Consider the following 21,813-nt stretch of genomic DNA (forward strand, 5'->3'; position numbering starts at 1 on the left):
GGCTGCAGCCCGGGAGATGAAGAAGCCGCCTGCCCTGTGATCCCAGGCTGCAGCCAGCAGCAGAAACCTCAGGTCCGCCTGCCCCACCTCCTGGGGGAGACTGAGAAACCTAGCCTCAGCGCCTGAGGCTGGCTGCGACCTGGGAGATGAAGAAGCCACCTGTCCCGTGATCCCAAGCCGCAGCCAGCTGGAGAAGCCGCCCTCCCCACGTCCTGGGGGAGACAAGAAACCGGGTGCCAGTACCTGAGGGTGGATGCGATCTGGGAGATGAAGAAGCCACTTGCCCTATGATCCCAGGCTACAGCCAGCTGGAGAAGCTGCCCACCCCATGTCCACCCGCCCCACGTCCTGGGAGAGATGGAGAAACCGGGCACCAGTACCTGAGGCTGGCTGCAGCCCGGGATATGGAGAAGCCGCCCACCCTGCGGTCCTGGGCACCAGTACCTGTGGCTGGCTGCAGCCCGGGAGATGGAGAAGCCGCCCACCCTGCGGTCCTGGGCACCAGTACCTGTGGCTGGCTGTGGCCTGGGAGACAGAGAAGCCACCCACCCTGCGTTCCTGGGCACCAGCACCTGCGGCTGGCTGTGGCCTGGGAGACAGAGAAGCCGCTCACCCTGTGGTCCAGGTGCCAGCACCTGCAGCTGGCTACAGCATGGTAGATGGAGAATCCGCCCACCCTGCAGTCCCAGGCACCAGCACCTGTGGCTGGCTGTGGCCTGGGAGACAAAGAAGCCGCCCACCCTGCAGTCCTGGGCGCCAGCACTTGCAGCTGCAGCACAGGCGAAGCCCCCTGTCCACCATCCCCTAAGGCTGCAGCCAGCCTGGGCGCCTATGGCTGACCAGAGGGAGAGAAGCCCAGATCCTGGGTGCCTGTGGTCAGCTGGAGGAGGGAATCCTGGGTCCCAGATGCGGGGCCGAGGCAGAGGTGGTTAGGGGCAATCAAGCCAGCAGGGGAGCAGTTAGGGACAATCAGGCTGGTAGGCAGAAGCAGTTAGGGGCAATCAGGCAGGCAGGTGAGTGGTTAGGAGCCAGCAGTTCTGAATTGTGAGAGGGATGTCCAACTGCTGGTTATCCCATGAGGGGTCCCAGATTGGAGAGGGTGCAGGCCAGGCTGAGGGACACACTCCCCGCTGCCCCCCCCCCCCCGTGCACGAATTTCGTGCACCGGGCCTCTAGTGATGAATAATAGCCAACACTGAAGTAGTGCAAACTATACCTGTACAGCTCCCAGAACTTCACAATACTAACCCTTCTAGCCCTCCCAATAACCCTAGGAGACAGGTGCTGTTACTACCACCGGTATAAAGTTGGTGAAACTGAGGCACAAAAATATGAACTTGCTCAAAATTACATAGTAAGTGTTTTCAGTCAAATTGAATTTTCCTGTATCTTTCCTTCAATTCTTAGGGAAGAATTTGGCAAGAACCATATAATGTGATAAAGGATATCATGAATATTACTTGGGTCTTGAAGTAATACATGGAATGGCATCTCTTTTTGAATAAATGATACTACTGCCTGCACACATGCTGAGATGACACAAAGAGAGTAACTTATTTTCCTTTCTGTTTTTTTTTTAAATACATTTGTATTGATTCCAGAAAGGAAGGGAGAGGGAGAGAGAGAGAGAGACATCAATGATAAAAGAGAACCATTGAACTGCTGCCTCCTGAACACCTCCCACTGGGCAGCCTGCAACCTAGGCATGTGCCCTGACTGGGAATCGAACCGAGATCTCCTGGGTCATAGGTTGACACTCAACCACTGAGCCATGCTGGCTGGGCTGTTTTTCTTTTTAATCTTCAGTGCATATTATTGGATAGATTAGTGTTAAATTACTTCTTTCTCCTGAGCCTAAGGTACAGTAACAGGAAGGTAGCCTCATCAGAAAGGTTCAGTCATCTGGGTCCTGTGCTAGGAGTGAAATAATTGGACCCCGAGCCCCATCTAAAGAGATATTCCAGAGCTCATACATCCTTTTTCGTTTTTTTAGACTTAGACTTTGTTGGAATTCGGTTCATATACTAAGTCATTTTTAATTTAAGCATTTTCTCATTCATTTAAACTATCTATGTTTTCATAAGTTTTATCAGTTTCATCAAAGGTCTTCCATGTGTCAGGGATGCTATAAGGAGTAAGATGGTGAATATGACAGTACATACTTTCATTTTTTAAAAAAATATATTTTATTGATTTTTTTACAGAGAGAGGAAGGGAGAGGGATAGAGAGTTATAAACATCGATGAGAGAGAAACATCTATCAGCTGCCTCCTGCACACCCCCTACGGGGGATGTGCCCGCAACCAAGGTACATTCCCTTGACCGTAATCGAACCTGGGACCCCCCAGTCTGCAGGCCGACACTCTATCCACTGAGCCAAACCGGTTTTGGCAGTACATACTTTCTGATTGTTGAATTTAGAGACTAGCAGGAGAAGACAGACAGTAGGCAAATACTCTCACACTGCTCTGAATAGTGCTACAAGGGAGAGGAGCTCTGTGGTCCAGGGATGGATGAGAGAAGGCATTTGGAGATCACTTGATGATCATAAATGGCTTTTTCCTGGCTGTCTTTGGGCCTGTACAAGATGTTGGAGATTTAGGGAGGCAGAGCTAAGAGAGGGTAAGTTAGCAAGAATAGATGGGGAGCAGAGTTGGCAAGACAGTGCATGATAAAAAAACAGTGCATGACACAAGGTGGCCACAGGGAAAAGAGAAAAGCAAAAGGTAATTCGAGCAGCATAACATATACCTCCCTGAATATTTCACCATATAGGGAATAATATTTGTTATGATTACCATTTTCCAGAAAAGCTATTGCATCTTCATTCTACTCAGTTCTGTGAAAAAGGGAGGGTCGTGATTTAGAGTGATTTCCATTATCATAGTGGAAAGTACTTTATTGTTTGAACATTTCTGTGTCAGTTTTATGGCAATTACTTTATCCAGAATGTTAGATAAATGGAATTATGGCCTACATTTATGCAAATATTTAAAATTAGTATGAATATTAATTGCAAAGGCATTGGGACAACAGTAGACCTTGGTTTCTGGTTCTACCTGGTAGCCAGAGCCTGGATAAATCATAATTGAGAAATAATTGATTGCTTTACATTTACCTCTTACTACCATTTGTCATTATAGTATTAGTTTGTCTTTGGATCCAAAACGGATATGATCCTATATAATAAAGAGGTAATATGCAAATTGACCTTCACCCCAATACACAAGATGGCCGCCCCCATGTGGACACAAGATGGCCGGCAGGGGAGGGCAGTTGTGGGCAATCAGTCCAGCAGGGGAGGGCAGTTGGAAGGGACCAGGCCTGCAAGGGAGGGTAGTTGGGGGCAATCAGGCCTGCAGAGGAGGGCAGTTAGGGGTGACTGGGCCAGCAGAGGAGGGCAGTTGGGGGCGACCAGGCTTACAGGGGAGGGCAGTTGGGGGGTGACTGGGCCAGCAGGGAAGGGCAGTTAGGGGCGACCTGGCTGGGAGTTGGGGGTTACCGGGCCAGCAGGGGAGGGCAGTTGGGGGCGATCAGGCTGATAGGGGAGTGGTTTGGGGTGATCAGGCTGGTAGGGGAGTGGTTAGGGGTAATCAGGCCAGCAGGCAGAAGCAGTTAGGGGCAATCAGGCAGGCAGGCAGGCAAGTGGTTGGGAGCCAGCAGTCCTGGATTGTGAGAGGGATGTCTGACTGCCCGTTTAGGCCTGATCCCACTAGGCCTAAATTTCGTGCACCGGCCTCTAGTATGTAATAATCCTTCAGAGACTTCATCTTTCCTGTTCATTGGTATATACTATTTACAATAGTGCCTGGTATGTAATAGGCACTCAATAAATATTTACTGAGTGAATGCATAAATAAGATAATCACACAAGTATATAATTACAAACTGTGGTAAATGAAACTATTTTCAAAACTATAAATATTTCACACATACAAGTGATGCTATTTATTTGAATTTTAGAATAAATACAGTCTGAGAAGATAACCTGTTTATTTTTTGTATTGGTGTTTTCTCCCTCTCTCTCTCTCTCTTTTTCAATAACAGTTGACATTCAGTATTATCTTATATTAGTTTTAGATGTATAGCATAGTGGGTAGACATACAATTTAGGAAGTGATACCCCCAGTAATTCTAGTGCTAACCTGGTACCATACATAGTTATTACAATATTATTAACTACTAGTAGCCCATTTGCAGGAAGAAGCCTGCAAGCGGCTGCTGCGGCCGCGTGCGCTGCCACTGCTGTCGCCGTTGCAGCTGCCGCGCCTGCACCCGCGCACCGCTGCCACCCACTCCGCTCTGCCCCGCTCCGCCCCGCTTCACTCCGCCTGGGCTTTCCCTCTGGCAGCCACCTTGCTTTCCGCTTTTCCTCCCTCTTCCTTCTAAGTTGTCTTCAGTCTTCATTCCTCCCTCCCTCAGCGTTTGCAAATTAACCGCCATCTTTGTTGGGTAATTTGCATACTCGCCCTGATTGGCTGGTGGGCATGGCTTGGGCGTAGCGAAGGTGCAGTCAATTTGCATATTACTATTTTATTAGGTAGGATGTTCCCTATGCTGTATTTTACATCCCTGTAACTACCGATTTGTACTTCTTAATCCCTTCACCCTTTACACTGAGCCCCCTCCCTCCTCCCATCTGGCAACCCTCAGTTCATTCTCTGTATCAGTGAGTCTGCTTCTGTATTGTTTATTTTTCTCTTTATATTCCACATATAAGTGAAATCATGTGGTATTTATATTTCTCTAACTTATTTCACTTAGCATAATATCCTTTAAGTCCATTCATGTTGTTGCAAATGGATAGATTATGTTCTTGCTCTAACCGGTTTGGCTTAGTGGATAGAGTGTCGGCCTCTGGACTGAAGGGTCCCAGGTTTGATTCTGGTCAAGGGCATGTACCTTGGTTGGGGGTACATCCCCAGTCGGGGATGTGCCACTGATTGATGTTTCTCTCTCATCGATGTTTCTAACTCTCTATTCCTCTCCCTTCCTCCCTGTAAAAAATCAATAAAATATATATTTTTTAAAAGATTATGTTCTTTCTTATGGCTGAGTAATATTCCACTGCATGTGTGCACTGCATCTTCTTTATGCAACCGTCTGTTGATGGGAACCAGAGTGCCCTAGCTGCCTTTTGGTTGAAATGCAAATTGGTACAGCCACTATGGGAAATAGTATGGAGGTTCCTCAAAAAATTAAAAGTAGAGCTACCTTATGACCCAGCAATTCCACTTCTGGTTGCCTTTCTTTTTAAACATGTACTTCCTAAGTGTTTCTCTTCCTTTATATCCACGGTTTGTAATATTGAGTTCTACCTGTATGGTTCTGTAACCTCTTCAAACCCAGTTCAGTTACTCTCTAGAATCAGAGATTCTTACCGACGCTCAGTGAAGCTTTGTGAAGTCTGTTGTTGCCTCCTGAGGCCTCATGCACTCCTAAAAATGTAGGCCAAAGGTAGCGGCCCCTGTGCATTTTACTAGAAACATTTCCCATAGCTTTCATCAGATTCTCAGAGTACATCGCACCCCCCCCCCCCGCCCCCGACACCAGTTTAAGAATAATTGCTCTAGAATATGTATTTTTCTTTTCACTTTTTGTTGCTTTATTGGTTTATTTTTGTTGCTCCTTTTCCCCTGAGGTGCTTTTATTTTCCTTTTAATATTCATGATTATGTTTTGGTATTTTAAAATGTTTACTGTTTGTCCCCAGCATGTGGTTTTCTTGGATTATTGTACGGCCTCTGATCCTAGCCCTTCTCTCTTGTCTCTTTTTTGTCTGGCCAACAGTGTGCGGATGTGCCAACTGCAGGCTTGTGCTCTCCAGCCCGTCCGGGACCTTTGCTTCTCCATGCTACCCTAACGACTACCCTAACGCCCAGTATTGCATGTGGACCCTCCGAGCCCCCGCTGGCTACATCATTCAGATAACGTTTAATGACTTCGACATTGAAGAAGCGCCCAATTGCATTTATGACTCATTATCCCTTGATAATGGAGAGAGCCAGAAGAAATTTTGTGGAGCAACTGCCAAAGGCCTATCATTCAACTCAAGTGCAAATGAGATGCTTGTGTCCTTTTCAAGTGACTTTAGCATCCAGAAGAAAGGTTTCAATGCCAGCTACATCAGAGGTATGTAAACCAAAGACAGGGCCAACCTTCTGCTTTCATTTAACATGTTCTACAATAAACACAGGACCAGGAGCCAGACGTACGCTCTTTTATGTGAATGTGAATGATTAGGATTAGAATGTAAGGGCAAGAAGTTGTTAATATTCACTGAGTATTCTCATTAGCAATAGATAGCTAGCAGATCCAAAAAGATCTGCTTGCAGTAGAGCTGAATTCCTTTATATTGTTTACATGCAGAACATATAAAGGCTGCTTGGAAGGCAGTAGATTTTCCACAGCTAATAATTAAAATCTGTAATTTTAACATCTCTCTACTGAATGTTTAAAACATTCCTATTTAGAAATCATCTTCTTTTAGGCTTTTAAGATGTTGCCTTTTAAGGAACTATGCTAGGGGATAAATATAAAAATTAGCATAGGAATTAAAATTTTTAAAAGAGCTATTTATTTCTTACGATAATAAACAACATAAACTGAGGAAAGCCTCTTGAAAAATGGCAATTGAAGGAAAGAAAATATATTTTTATCAAATACATTTCCTGGATTCTGGCATGTCTTAACATTTAAATAATTCTGTTCTTTCTAAAACCCATCTTTGCTTAAGGAAAATGCAAGCTTCAAAACTGTGAGATGTAGTTATACTATTTTTCCTCTTGAGCTTCTTAAGTAGATTTCATGTATCAAGGAAAGAAACAGAAAAGAAAGGCACTACAGTGAAAATGAGTCATCATTATAAATTGTGTTTTTGGTGGCAAGGTTATTTACTGTTTGTAATGGACAGATATGTGGTTAATTGAAACACATGCTTTAATTCTTCAAATAATGTTTTTAAAATGATAAAGTATTATAGGAAATTTGAAAATAGAAAGGAGCAAATTACAATTACCTAGTGATATACCACCCTCAGCCATAACCACTAATAAAATATTGATGGACATGCTTGCTTCTAGCCTTTGGATTTTAACAACATATGTAGAATACTGGGTTCATATTGCATAAGATTCCATTGGGTAAATGGACCTGTGAACTGTTCAATATTTAAAAAGTAGACTAAAATCTACAATTCTATTCAATTCCATCATGGATTTTTAACTAAAATATTTATATAAAATGATGTTTCTTACCATCAACCTATTCTTGGCGTATATTAAAGTATATTCAAAGTAGTGTTCATTTGAAACCAGTATTAAGTAATATTTTTGAGGAGGGCTGCTTCTCTCTCAAATCAGTTGATGATGTTTCACAGTGTCTATTATATTAGCACAGGGCTAAATGCATTGTATTATTTAATCATTTCACATATGTCACGGAAAGACTAGGCTAATTTATGTTATTTTGAATTTATTATGCATGTAATAAAAGTAATCTATATTAGCAATCAGTACTAGCTATAGATTTTCTATGTCACAAGGGCATTAACTTATTTAACACCTGTGTAACAGGTGCCGTGGTCCTTCATTTTGCAGATAAAAAGACTAGGGCAGAACAATGTGAATCACTTGTCCAAGGTCACACAGCACAGTGGAAGAGCTGGGATAGGGAGCGCCATCGTCTGCCCTTTGAACTTTGAACCACTGCCCCTTACTATTCCTCACAAACTAGCTCAAATGTAAAGGAAATAGTACTTAAAATTGCAGTTTTGTTTGTTGTGTTACTAGACTCCCGCTCCTCAATGGCAGCGTCTTTGCCTTCATTCCTGAAATACCCTCGTGATGGGGGACATGAGTAGGATATGGGGTTTCTGAAGAGGAGAAAGGCAATTGTTAATGAAAAAATAGAACTATTAGTTATTATATTTAGAAATTATTTGAAAGTAGCATATTTTTTTAAAGTCTTACATATGAATAGAGCTTTCCTGAAACCAGTAGTTTTTTAATTATTATTTTTTTAAGTTCAGGGATGAATAAAAATACTTGTTATTAGCATGGCTGGTTAATAACAGATTTAAGTGTGATATCCAACCATGATTAGAGTTTAAATGAGTGGGATTTTTTATTGCTGTTACTAATATTGGTATAAGGTAATGGGTTAGTGATAGAGGGTAGATGAACAGCGAAAGAGGAGTGCAGTAGGCAAAAAAGTCAGTTAGTGGAGAGGTTGGGTGTATCAGACATTAGTCTGTATCTGAAGTTAACATCTTTTATCTGTTTTTATGTTTTGTCCTAGTCGCTGTGTCCTTAAGGAATCAAAAGGTCATTTTACCCCAGATACTAGATGTGTACCAGGTATCTGTTGCAAAAAGTGTCTCTATTCCGGAGCTCAGCGCTTTCACACTCTGTTTTGAAGCAGCCAGAATTGGCAAGGAAGACAGTGAATGGATGGCTTTCTCCTACTCAAATGCATCCTTCACACAATTACTCAGTTTTGGAAAGGACAAGAGTGGCTACTTTCTAGCTATAGCTGGCTCAAAATGTTTACTGAACAGCGTGTTACCTATAAAGGATAAAGAAGACATTTTCACAGAAAGCTTTGAGCTGCTCTGCATTGTTTGGAATAATTCTTTGGGTTATATTGGTGTCAATTTCAAAAGAAGGCACCAAAGAGTTCCATGCAATGCTAGCATTAATAAAGTTATTTCTGGGAATGGGAAATTGTTGTTGGGCTCCAATCAAAATGGAATTGCCTCTCTGAAAGCGGACATTTATAACTTTCGACTTTGGAATTTTACCATGAGTTCCAAAATCCTCTTCAACCTCAGCTGTAATGTGAAAGGGAATGTGGTCGACTGGCAAAATGACTTTTGGAATATCCCAACCCTAGCTCTGAAAGCTGAAAGCAACCTAAGCTGTGGTAAGTCTGTGGCCTATTAACTCTCTTTTTAAAGCATTGCTCTATGAATATGTTTGGCAACAAAAAATTACATATACATATATGTATATAAAATTATATATGTACACATATATAATTAAATTATGCATATATTTATGTGGAATAAGTACATGTATGTATATATATTTGCGTATATATATATATAGTTAGCATTAATTACTCTTTTAATTTTTAAAATGTTATCTGCTCAGCTATTCATTGTAAACATTTGATTATAAGCCATATTTTTTCAAAGTCTTTGATTCTACCATTTTTAAGTTTTCTTTATGTCATAAAATATTACAGTTTATCACTAACAAACAATAATTATAATTATCATGTATCAAATAGAAATATTAACTCCAGACCTGAAACAAAAGAAACTAATAAGTTATTGTTTTAATTACATAGATGATATAGCAAAATGCTGATTTTTATTATGTTATTTAAATAAACCACCACCACCTAAAAGCATGGTATTTACTCAGTTTTAAACATCACAACTGTCCATTTAAGGAAAATCTTTGATAATCAGAAATTATCATTGTTTTATTTGAACTTTTATTCTATTTATTTGAAAATGAGCTCTGTCATTTGTTTCAAATACTCTTATCTACGATTGCTTTTTGAGAGACTTTAAATGTGATAATATTAGATGTAGCTAAATGCAAAATGCTTAGAGAAAATAATTCTGTGTAACATAATTATATTAAAACTAGAGGCCTGCTGCACAAAATTTCGTGCACTCAGGTGGGTCTCTCAGCCCGGCCTGCACCTTCTCACAGTCCGGGAGCCCTGAGGGGATGTCCAAATGACAGCTTAGGCCCGCCCCCTCTGTGGGAGGTGAACAGCATGCCAATCAGGGGACATCTCCTGTGGAGAACAGCTGTCCCCATCCCCCATCGTCCCACCCGTGGCAACCAGGTGGGCCGATCAGGGGACGGCGCCAGCTGGCAATTGGCTGGCCTTGCCCCCCTGATTGCCCCTCGGCTGCCACTGGTTGCTGCTGCGCCCTGCCCGCTGTCACACGCCTTGGCTGGCCTGGCGCCGCTCCCCCAACCCCTGCCGACTGGTCATACTGCCATTCGGTCAATTTGCATATTATGCTTTTATTATATAGAATAGACTTCTATCAAATATTCTCTGGGTACCTAAGTTAATTTTGGAAGTCCCTATTTTACTACAGGACTAATAAAATACAAAATGTGAAAGTTTCATTATCATATTGAATGTTATATAACTAAAGCTAAGGTATTGATAAATACGTATAATTTGTAGTCGCAGAAATAATTTTCATTAAAGGAGACAAGAAGTGGCCTAATATTCAAAAGTAATTTGTATGTGATCTTGGAAGGGATTCTTTCAGAAATTTGTTCCCAATATTTTTAAGAAAGTAGGCCCCATTGTGAAGACCTGAGGCCACCTCCCCAGGTTCCCTGACCTGTGTTTGCCCTGCTGACCTGGGGAGCTCCTGTCACCTACCCATCTTTGTGGGTAACCCACCTCTCCGTGTGGTCATGGTGCCGCTGCAGATGTTGGGAGGCTAGTAAGTGATGTCATTTGCCAGTTATTTCCTTGTGGGTTGTTGGAAAGAGGGTAAACCACGACCCTGTTCCAGAGGAGACTGTGGGACTTTGTAAGAGCTAAAGGTGTTCCCCAGCTGCTCTCGGTCTGATTAGCTGCAGAGCACCTTCAGGGATCCCCAAGAAGTCTTTTACTCAGTGAGGAAATTGAGAAGGTCAAGCGTGTGTGTTTGGTGTGGGATGGTGGACAGGAGGGGCGGGCAGTGGGCCACTTCCTGCATCCTTAGCTGCGGGGCCCGTTTTCACCGTGTCCTGGGTCATTACTAAAAGTCATAATGGAGATCATTTAGCGTTTTGTTTTTTTGTGGGGCAGAATTTGAGGACTCTGGCAACCAAAACGAAACACAAAAAGAAAAGAATTGGCGAGGTATATTAGTAATTGCTAACACTTAATTTATACTTAAATCGAATACATATATTATTTTCTAGGTACTGTTTTAAGCTCTTTACTAGTACACATATTAACTCATTTTCTACAACATAGATCTCATGATGTGGGTTTTATTATTAACCTCATTTTGCAGAAGAGAAATCTGAGACCCAAAGAGGTTAAGGAATTTAACCAACGTCACTTCAATAATGTGGCCAATTCAGGAATTGGTTTTAGAGCAATGCATTCTTAACCAGTGTAAATAAGACTGTCCTTCAGAATAAGTAGGACTAGAAAACGGGACATAGTGCTAGAGCAGGTGAGCTAATCCTGACTCAGGTGAGAACTAGAAGATCCAGGAGCCGTCTCTTCTGGCCAGAGCGCCTTCTGCAGAAAAATGCTAGCTTTTCAGGGTGTTAACATGTACTTGTGTGTTGTTTTGTGTGTGTTTTTTTTAAATTAATAAGGTTACTTTTCTGCAATGCTTCTTGAGTGCCTTAATATAATAAAATGTGAGTGAGGGATATAGTGTACAAGAATTCCTAAATTTCTCTAAGAAATCCTGTAGACCAGAGATTGACAAAGTAGGTGGGGCTATGGCAGGTCATCTGTTTTCTTAAAGTTTTATTGAAACACAGCCATGCCCATGAGTTGTTTCGTTTTGTTGTTTTGTTTTTAACAGCGTAGTTAAAACTCCTTTCCCAAGTCTTAAGACTACCAGAATACATCAGATTCATGCTCAGGTATCATAGTCATCTATAAATTTTCAGAATGATTTCATTCAAAGGAGTGGCACTAGTTTACCTAATCAGGGATGTGAATTACTTTAGTTTTTATAGTGGTCTTCTTGACATTCCAAGATGACACTAAATGCCCACATTTCATAGATTCAGATATCTTGGACTGAGTTTCAGGAATCATAACAGGAGAGGGAGAGGGAGTTTCCTGCTGTTTAATCATCAGCTTTGGGAGTTGAAGAACCAAGTCACTTATTAACTGACAGGAAATACCTGTAACACAGATTTTATCTAAGTTTATTAGTTCAGCAAAACTTCAAGAATTGGAAAAAAGTATGCTCTATTAACATTTTAACCTTTCCTTTCCCCCAGAATGTAGTGGCTTGATGTTTATGGTATTAATAATTTCCCCAAACTAATGATCAGTACAATAACCAATGGGAAAATAGAATTTCATACCTAACATTCCATTGGCCTGATGATGTTTGTTAAATATGAACTTTTATTTCAGAATCAACTTGTGATGGACAATGAACAGATTTTTTTCTAAAGGTGTATTGCTAAGTACAGTTTTCATATAAAAATAAGATAGTAGAACAGACCTAACTATATTTAAATATCCTGTCATTTGTTTCAAATATGAATTATTCTAGCCTTAATAAAGTAAAAAAGTGTTTCAACAGTTTCAGAATTGGATTTTCTTTGTTGTTGTTTTCCTAAACTATTCTAAGCATAGTTGGGGAATATACCTTAATTAAAAAAAATTTTCATCAGAGTTTCTTAAAAGCATGGCTAATCTTTTCAGCCTTTTTCTGAAAGAAATGCTTTATTTAGCAGCACTTCTTTTTATTTTATAACCTCATTCTTTTTCTTAGAACAATATTCATTAAACATATTCAGTTTTATGACCTCCATAGATAGACAGTTTTCTTGGCTGGCTCTTTAATTATAGGTGCAAGTATTTGCCTGTGTTATGATTCAAGTTTAGATACTGGCTAGTGTCCACCACTTTTCACAAAGAACAGACAGTGCCTTCTCTACCAGTTTTATTTATTTTACCGCTGACTGCTCTTTCCTGAGGTGTCATACAGTATAAGTCAATGAATAGCCTAAGTTCAAACAAATTACATTTATTTAACTAGCATTAACAAGCACTTCCATTTATTAGCCACTGTGGTTATAGAGATAAGATACAATTCATAAGTACCCAACTTTGTTGTTATTCTTTTCTAGAAATGTTTGGATTTGTACCAACTTTTGTTTTCATTGTAAAATTTAGCCCTTGATTACTAAGGCATCATCAACTCTTGGATCCCTACCCTTTCATTTTCAATTATTACAGTTCCGTTCTTCATGCCCTAAAACTGATTCACTATAGACTTCTTCCTACCATCCCTAACAAATTTTTGACTAGCATTTTTATATATACACTAGAGGCCCAGTGCATGAAATTTGTACACTGGGGAGGGGGGTGGTCCCTCAGCTTGGCCTGCGCCCTCTCACAGTCCAGGACCCCTCGGGGGATGTCCACCTTCCGACTTAGTCCCACTTCCCGCAGACATTTCTCTTGCAGTCTGGGACCCCTTGATCCTTACCGTCTGCCAACTCACTGCTCCTTAGCACTGCTGCAGACACAGGAGAGGCTCCCGCCACCACCACTGCACTTGCCAGCTGTGAGCCTGGCTTCTGGCTGAGCAGTGCTCCCCCTGTGGGAGCGCACTGACCACCAGGGGGCAGCTCTTGCATTGCAGCTCTTGCAGCTCTTGTCTGCCCCCTGGTGGTCAGTGCACGCACTCAGACATCCCTCTCACAGTCTGGGCTCTCCCAGTCCAAAACCCCTTGCCCCTTACTGCCCGCCTGCTGCAGAGGCGGGAGAGGCTCCCACCACTGCCACTGTGCTCGCTAGCTGGGCTCACTGCTCCTTAGTGCTGGCCCCAACCCCCATCCACTGGTGGGGGGAGGGGGAATCAGGGGCTGGGCCAGCTGGGGGAGCGGCTGTGGGAGGTTGAGGTGCCGAGGTCGTGCCCTGTCCCGCCTCTGAGGATTGCTGGCTTCACCCCCCTCCCACTGATCATTCCAGAAGGTCTTTCCACCATCTGGTCTAATTAGCATATTAGCTCTTTATTATATAGGATAATATATACATACATTGTATTCACATAATGAGGATAAAATCACTTTATCTTTACAAAGGACTTTATTATTTGGAGATGTTTAAAGTCTTTATGAGCATAAATGATTCTTGGAGATAATTACATTTGAAATATATTTATTAATGGAAAAATTGTAAAATTTAGCTTAGTACAGTTGCAAAGAAAGAATTGAAAAGGAATTATTTTCCCCTGTTGTAACTCATGCTAAGGGTTCATTGCTGTCTACTATTATTTGGATTGTGATTAAATAGGTTATGAGATGAGTTGTTGACTACACATCAATCTTTTTTACCACAACTCCTATAAATAAATAATGATTCCTTTCAGTAGTATAATTTCGCAAGAACAACAGATAGAAAAGAAAGATTTTTAGCTTCTCATCAACTGCCCATTTTCAGTGATTACATTTTTTCAAAGAAATTTGACTCTAAATTTTGCAGTTAATATTAAGTAAATACCTTTAAACACCTTTGTGGTATCTATAAAAATCAGTGAACATACATAGGTTACATTCTGAAAAAAATTCCTTGATGAAAAAGATATTATCATTATCCAGGAGGGAGAATTGTCTCACTTGCTTAACGATATCCTGGTTTGTAAATCTGCTGGCCTAGGAAAACCAATAGCAATAATGACTTTTTATGCAAATGTGCTCATCATGGAACTAATTAGAAATTTAAAAAATTTTTTTTGCATCTACTTTCTATATTTCATATATTTATATAAATGGGTGTTTTTGTAATGCAATATTTATCAATATAATTTCTCTCTAATAATTCTCATCACTTGTATTTATACTATCCCCCCAAAATTGTCAAACTTAACATCTATTCCTATATTGAATCTCCATAAGGTCATGTTTATTGAGTATTTATAAAGCAATGTCCATTTGCTAGACTTTAAGGAACAACTGACAACTTAAATATTAAGAAGTAAATGTTACAATTTCCCACGAAGAAGTGGTCACATATTGAAATGTATACTTGTTCCTATACAATGATACTGATAAAATGTTAAATAAAATTGTCAAATGTCTTACTGTAAATCATAACTCTTTGGGTTTTCTTTCCTATCCCCACCTCTAAGCTCTTTGCTGCAGTGGAAATGCAGTTAGCCATAAAACTTCTTTCCCACAACAATGTCCCCTTATCTCCCTTTGTCCTGCAGAGATACTGTATCAGGGCCAGGAGTGGCCAGGGAGCCTTTGACTGCCAACATTGTGTGTAATTTGAGAAGCGCAGGAACTCCATCCAAGGGCCTCCTCTCTTGTTACAGTGGCTGAGATTTCCTCAGTCATTTTGAGTTTTTAGTTTTTAGAAGTTCCTTACTAACATATAAGTGCCTAAAGGAGAAATGAGGTCTGGCAAGAAGGGGGCATAAGTTAAGAATAATGGGCAGAAAACTTTCAAGATCGTATTCTACCTCAGTTCTGCCTGAGGCTGACCTCAACTTCTGTCTCCTCAAATGTTCTTTTTCCATGGTACACTTGTCCAAGCTTTCAGTCTTTAAAACCTCTCCCTCCTATCTCTGCTTCCTTTCATAGCCAAGCTTCCTCTTTTTGCATTCTCCCCTCAATCAAACATTGGCAGTCTAGAGTTCTTCGTTCCCACGCTCCTGAAACTACGGTAATTTCTGTCGAACTGCTACCAAAATTCCAGGGCAGAGTTAAAGGTCTTCTCAGTCTTTATCATTCTTGACCTTTCTTGTGCCCTTGGTATTGCCACACCCTCCATGAAACTTGCTTCACTTTAATTCTGAAAAAACACCTTCTACAGAAGCTATTTTTTACCTTCTCAAACCTGATCCTTAAACATAGGAATATCTATGGTTACATTCTTCTCAAATCTTCACTCTAGCTCCAGGGGTCCTAGACCCGGCTATAGCTTCTGTTGAGTATTGCCTGGCTAGACCTCTTCCAAACCCAAGTGCACCTGCCGTGTACCCAGGCGTCTCACAGGCACCTCAGTTTTCATTACTGGATTTACTTGTTAGCCCACCTCACCTAAGGTTGTTCTTCTTCCAGTATTTCCTATCTCCTTTTATGAGATTATTATGTACCAACTTCTCAAGCTAGAAACCAGAAGAAAATGTCTTCATCTCTTTCATCCCTCTTCCAAAAAGTCTCTGAATCCTAGACATTCTACTTTCAAGTGCCTTGTATCTATCTCTTTCTGTCCATTGTCATTTTAGTCATGATACCAACTTGAATCAGTAGTGTTATTCATGCTTCTTGTACCTCCCCTCTTTTAATTGGTTATGGAGCCTCAAAGGTGTTTTCAAACATAAATAGAAATTTCTCACCTAGTTCCCTTTCACTTTTCCCCTGTTTCCTTTAAGAAAGGGTTCAAAATGTGAGCAGTTGTTCATCATGCATTCAGCAATTTGTTCAGCAAAGCTTGAGCACCCACCTGAGATGTGGATGGGATAAACCATCCTTGGAAAGACACACGTGGTGCCTACATTCTACAAGGGCCCTAATCCATTGCCAATATATCTGACCATTCCTACCAATTTTCTACAGATACCCAGTGATGCCTTGTCAGTTGGATACCCAGATATTTTCACAGCCTTCTTGGTATATGTTTCAGTAATTCTAGTCTCTTATCTCGTCATCAGTATAGTGACTCCTCATCTTCTTTGCAGCTCTTCTTTGTAATGGATGGCACCCTTCCCACCAAACTGCTGGTCACGTCCTGCTTTGGGCTACTAAACACTTACATCATTCAGAGAACTATGAAGCCATTTCCCATGTATGCCTCTCTGAGAGTAGGGACATTATCTCAAAGTATTACTCTAGCCTCTGAGCCTCATACACTACAAACAGTCAGTAAATTTTTATTGAATGAACATGTAAAGGTCTGTAATGAGAGCTTTGTACCAGTTAACATTCCAGACTTGCCTGTAGGGTTGGGCCTTTCTGAGGTAACATGATTTCCTTCCTTGGGCCAGGTGCCTGAGGCAATCAAGAATAAAGATGCTATTAAACTGGGGATGCTTTCTGTTCATGAACACCATTTACCTAGACATCTTTTGTTAGCTCATCTTTTTGTGCCTGCTCTACCTGCAGGTACTATTCCCACAGGAAAGTCTGGAAAATGTTTAAACATTTTAATGGAATCACTAGTATAGAAATGTCCTTTTAAAATTGAATATATGCATTTATGTGTGTGTGTTTGTATTTATCCTCTGTCTTCATAGTGCAATATGCTATATGAAAAGATTAACCCAGCTTCCCTCACCTCCGCCGGTTTATAAAAGTCTGTTAATTGTCAGAGGGAGATTTAATGCAACAGAGAAAACCCACTACTCCTACCAGAAAATCAGCTAAAACGTGTTTCCTACTGAGGATGACTCAGTAAAAGCTTGAAAAAGAAAGACAGAGACCACCTTGAAATCACTGAAATGTATTTCTGGAATTGCCAATATCATATGTTAGTGGCTAGCAACAAAATGTGCATATTATGAGTATTAATAGCCAAGTTTACTTTTGAAACTTATCTTTGATGTTTATATTATTACATCTGTACAGATTTCCACCAGAGTGGTATAATTTATTATGTGAAAAGGCCCTGGATTTTTTACACAGACTTTTCCTTTCATGTGTGGATGGCCAATAAACTGAGTTAAAGATTTTGAGGGATATTTCAATAACCTGGTTTTACATTTGCAGAAATTAAGACACAGAGACTTTAAGAGACTCTCTTAATGTTGGAGTATTATTAGAGGACGCTTTTAGGGCTGCTCCTGTTATACCAAACACATGACTCATGAATTTTTTTTTCTGGATAATATTAAATCTTGTATACAAGTCAAACTTGTATAACCCTCTGTGTTGATCAAAGGTTCCTACCTGATCCCGCTCCCAGCAGCAGAACTAGCCAACTGTGCCGATTTGGGGACCCTCTGCCAAGGTAGGGAGCCAGCGTTATCCTCCGGAGTCTCTCTGTTTTCTTCTTGCTATTTTGGATAATGTCGTTTTTATTGTTTTGATTTGTATCTTAATTTTCTCTCGGGAAGTCAGAAACCAGCAAAACAGAAGAATTTCTGGATGTGTTTTAGTTGCGTGGGTGCACAGTACGTACAGTGTGGAGAAAGAATGCATTCACAGACTGGATGACCACATTTCCATAAAGCACTGAGTTTTTTTAAATGTGAATGATTATATGCTATTAACCAAGGGTTGATTTCATTTTTCCCCTCTATGTCTCCTCAAGAATATTGCAAAGGTCCAGTATAAATACAGTCATACAATGTTTTGAAAAAGTATTCATGTCTAAAAAATAAGAGGAAAAATTAAGTTGAATATTCAGTTACACTTAAGACAAGGCTGTGAGGCAATTTACGAGGTGCAATGTAATTTAAATATTGAAATAAAATTAGTTATACTAAACTAATATTAATATAATTTTATTAATTATTATAATGCATAGTGACTATATTATGCCAGCATTCTAATTATACATTATGGACTAAACAGTTGCATGCTAAATAATACATAATTAAAGTCCTGAATGTTTTAAAATAATATATTTTGCTTTAATTTTATTATTGCTGTTTCTAATTTTCATTACCCATTTTCATTCATTTATTCTATTAAATGCTCCTTTGTTCTATATACCACATTAAGAATCATGATCATGCCTTTTGTAAAAGCTGGATCTCTTATTAGGAGGAACATAGGATGAAAGTGACCTGGATTAGAAGTGAGACTAAATGAATAGAAACTAAAGGTGTCTTCTGTGGGTCCAGTGTGGAAGTGGGCTTTAATTCATTATTATCTTGTGTCCTTTCTGAGACATTATTCCTAATATTACTACCAATGAGTACCTTATGAAAATAAAAGTATTAAATGGTTTCCATAAACTCAGTGTAGTTTAAAAGTAATTATATGACACAGAAAAAAATAATTTTGCCTAGTTCCAGATCTAAAGGTTTTTAAAAATTATTTATTTTTTCTTTTAATCTGAGATACCTATAGTACTGATTCCTTGGGTCACAGGACTAGATGCCCAGCTATCCACCCCCCTGTGTCCTAAATGACAAAAAAACAAAACATTTTCCTGTTTATTGATGCATTTTGCATTAAGATAAATATAATTGACTGTTCATCATTTTTTTTAAAAGAATTCAGAAAGAATCCCCATTCTTAAATATTACATACTAGAGGCCTGATGCATGAAAGTTCATGCACTTGAAGGGGGGGAGGGTCCCTCAGCCCGGCCTGCCTCCTCTCACAGTCTGGGAGCCCTCAGGGGTGGGAGGTGACCTGGCAATCAGGGGAAGGCAACGCCCCCATCACACCTCTGCTGCTGCCACTACCAGTAGCGCAAGCCTCAGCAGGCCCTGGTTACCTGAGCCTCAGGTGGCCCTGGGCAGCTGAGCAGCTGCCATCTGAGGCTTGCCTGCACCTTGGGCAAGCCTGGGCAGCTGGGGGGGCTGAGGATGTGTCCGGCCGCACCATGTGCCTGCCACCCCCCCGGCTGGGATGAAAAGACTGTGGGTCTCTGGAGGGGCTGAGGGGACTGGGTGCCGCCATCTTGTGGCTATGGGCGCCACCATCTTTTTGACGGCATGATGGTCAATTTGCATATTTCCTCTTTATTAGATAGGATCACTTGGAAATGGAAAATTTTTTAGTTAAGAAAGCATATTTTGAAACAAGAAGTTTGGTATTTTCCAAAGATCCCTTAGGAGGTAATTACTTAAATTTAGATAATTTTAAAAAATGAGACACATAAATGTTTATTGTCCATATTAATGTACATTAATACAAATGCACTCCTAGGATAAACTAAAGGAAAATTATATGTATAGTGTTTCTACTACTTATACAGGGTAGGGCAAAAGTAGGTTTACCATTGTGTGAAAGGAAAAAGACATGAAGGTAATGATTATTACAGTAGCTTTATTAACTCTATGTTTCATGTATTTACAGCTGTAAACCTACTTTTGCCCCACCCTGTATAGCTCCTTCAGAATTCCATAGAAAAATATTTTCAAAGCATTACATAAGGATTTCATCTTTGAGAGTTTTAGTAATATCAAAAGCATATCTATGACACAATGCTTTGAAAATGTTTCCCCCTTAGGCTTGTCCTTATGAAATCTATTTTGTCCATCACTGTTCAGTCAAGTTATTGGGATCTGTAAATGATTGATTCAGTCTATACAGTTTTTTTCTTTCATTTTGTTTTATTTCATCTTCTCAAGGACAAATAATGTTTTTCTCTGAGATTTCATTTCTCTGTTCTTAGAGAATCAGGAAGACTGACTTAGTTTGGATCATTGTCAAGCTGATGGGTCCTCTAACCTTTTGCTTTTACAAACTTAGGAAACTGAATTCTGTAAAGGTTTACTTATTCACAGTGTGGTCATCAGCCTGTTAATGGCAGACATAGGTCTAGAATCTAAATGCCCTGTCTCCATTTCCTTTGTGCCAGATCCAGACTCTTGCAATGTGATACTAAAGGCCATGTGAACTGATTCTTACTGTGCCATAGAAAGCATTGCTTTATTTTATGCATTACAACCTCAGAGCCTGTTGTAGTTAATGGCAAGAAATAGTTTCCGTTCCTTCTCCATGTAGTGTCATGAATTAATTATAGGTTGCTCATCCATATTAACTGCCATGTGCTCCTTGCAAAATTACATTTTTCTCATCTTTGTTAGCAGCTACTGTAAGCTCTCCTAGTACTACACCACCTACTGTCACCACTAACATGCCTGTTACTAACAGAATCGATAAACAAAGGAATGGTAAGAAACTACCTTTTATATTTGTAATATGTCTGATGTAATAAAAATTGTATCCTAAGGGCGGAAATATCTAATGTTTCAACAAAGTTTCTGTTATTGGAATCAACTGGTACATTTGCAAGACTAGTAAAATAAATAAAATCACTTGATTCTCTTGAGTTCCTCATTCTAGTGACCAGTGGAATGAGTTCACTTCCAGTACCACTCATCTGTACTTTTAGCTAAAACTTCTGAATTTCAAAGGAAATTTTATGAGAAATGTATTTGATGAAAAGGAATGAATTTATATTATGCTAGAGATCGCAGAAAAAAATTTTATGGTCTTTTGTTAGATTACTCTCTTCAGGAAACTACTTTCTAAAGGATTTTATCATTTTAAAAATCTAATTTTGGTAATTTAACTTTTCACTAAAGCTAACTTTATGCTTAAATATTTGTGACATGTAAACCACTTTACATGGTAATAATTTGCTCTCTGTTCTTATTTGTTGATGATGATTAGAATGTGATTGTCTATCAACTAAATCATAAATCAGTCAGTTTCCTATATGGACCATATAAATAGCCTTTTGGTAATTCAGAGTAAATGATTTCAGTTTCTCTGGGAAAAAGAAATTCCAATCAGGTGACTATACCATTGCCTCAAATATAGTAATATTCTCAAGCATGAGGTATTAGAAACAAAGAGATTTTCTCAACTCCAATAATTTAACTTGTGAGGCCAAGACATCTGTTAATGTATCACCAGGGACCAAAACCCAGAGAAAAGAAACGCACATAGTTAATTTTTTCTTTTGGCTTTGGGGTTACATCAACTTCCTCTGTAGGGACGTTTAAATTGGAAGTATGGAATATTTTACATGAAATGTAAAGGGTTATAAAGACATCGATTCAGGGAAGTGTTTATGGTTATTCTGGTAGTTACACCAAGGAGATTTATGATGGAGCAAAAATTCCAGCAACCCCCAAGAAAGCAAGAGCAGCTGAAGTTTCCAGTGCATATTTCACATGGACGCCAGCCAGTAGATGGGAATATTATAATTCTAACGAAGTACTTCGTTCTTTGTATGAACATACAAAGAGCCTCTGTGGCATTCTCCCTCCAGGACTGGCACATCCTCTACTGCCCAAGAACGTTTATATGATGTTTCAGAGTCCTTGACTTGGTGGAGTAGTGCTGTATTCACCCAGTCGTGTCATTTCTGACATTCTTGAAGAGAGCCTTGTTTACTCCATCTCTCTCTGCGTCATAGCCTTTATGGGAGTCTCATCAAA

At 40.0% G+C, this 21,813-nt stretch overlaps 1 protein-coding gene across 8 annotated transcripts in view; it reads left to right on the forward strand.

Moving 5' to 3' along the window:
• Nucleotides 1-21,813, forward strand: part of ADGRG6 (adhesion G protein-coupled receptor G6) — a 142,176-nt gene that overhangs the window by 65,015 nt on the left and 55,348 nt on the right. For 4 of the 8 annotated variants that reach the window (XM_079779860.1, XM_079779865.1, XM_079779863.1 and 1 more), the window contains exons 3-6: nt 5,790-6,131; nt 8,298-8,921; nt 17,625-17,693; nt 20,452-20,538. In XM_079779860.1, coding sequence (XP_079635986.1) covers nt 5,790-6,131; nt 8,298-8,921; nt 17,625-17,693; nt 20,452-20,538 — 1,122 coding nt within the window. The remainder of the gene's footprint in view (nt 1-5,789; nt 6,132-8,297; nt 8,922-17,624; nt 17,694-20,451; nt 20,539-21,813) is intronic. The other 4 variants (XM_079779861.1, XM_079779866.1, XM_079779864.1 and 1 more) reach the window with 2 other exon arrangements.

The sequence above is a fragment of the Cnephaeus nilssonii genome (assembly GCF_951640355.1).
Source record: "Cnephaeus nilssonii genome assembly, chromosome: 9".
Taxonomy (NCBI): Eukaryota; Metazoa; Chordata; class Mammalia; order Chiroptera; family Vespertilionidae; genus Cnephaeus; species Cnephaeus nilssonii.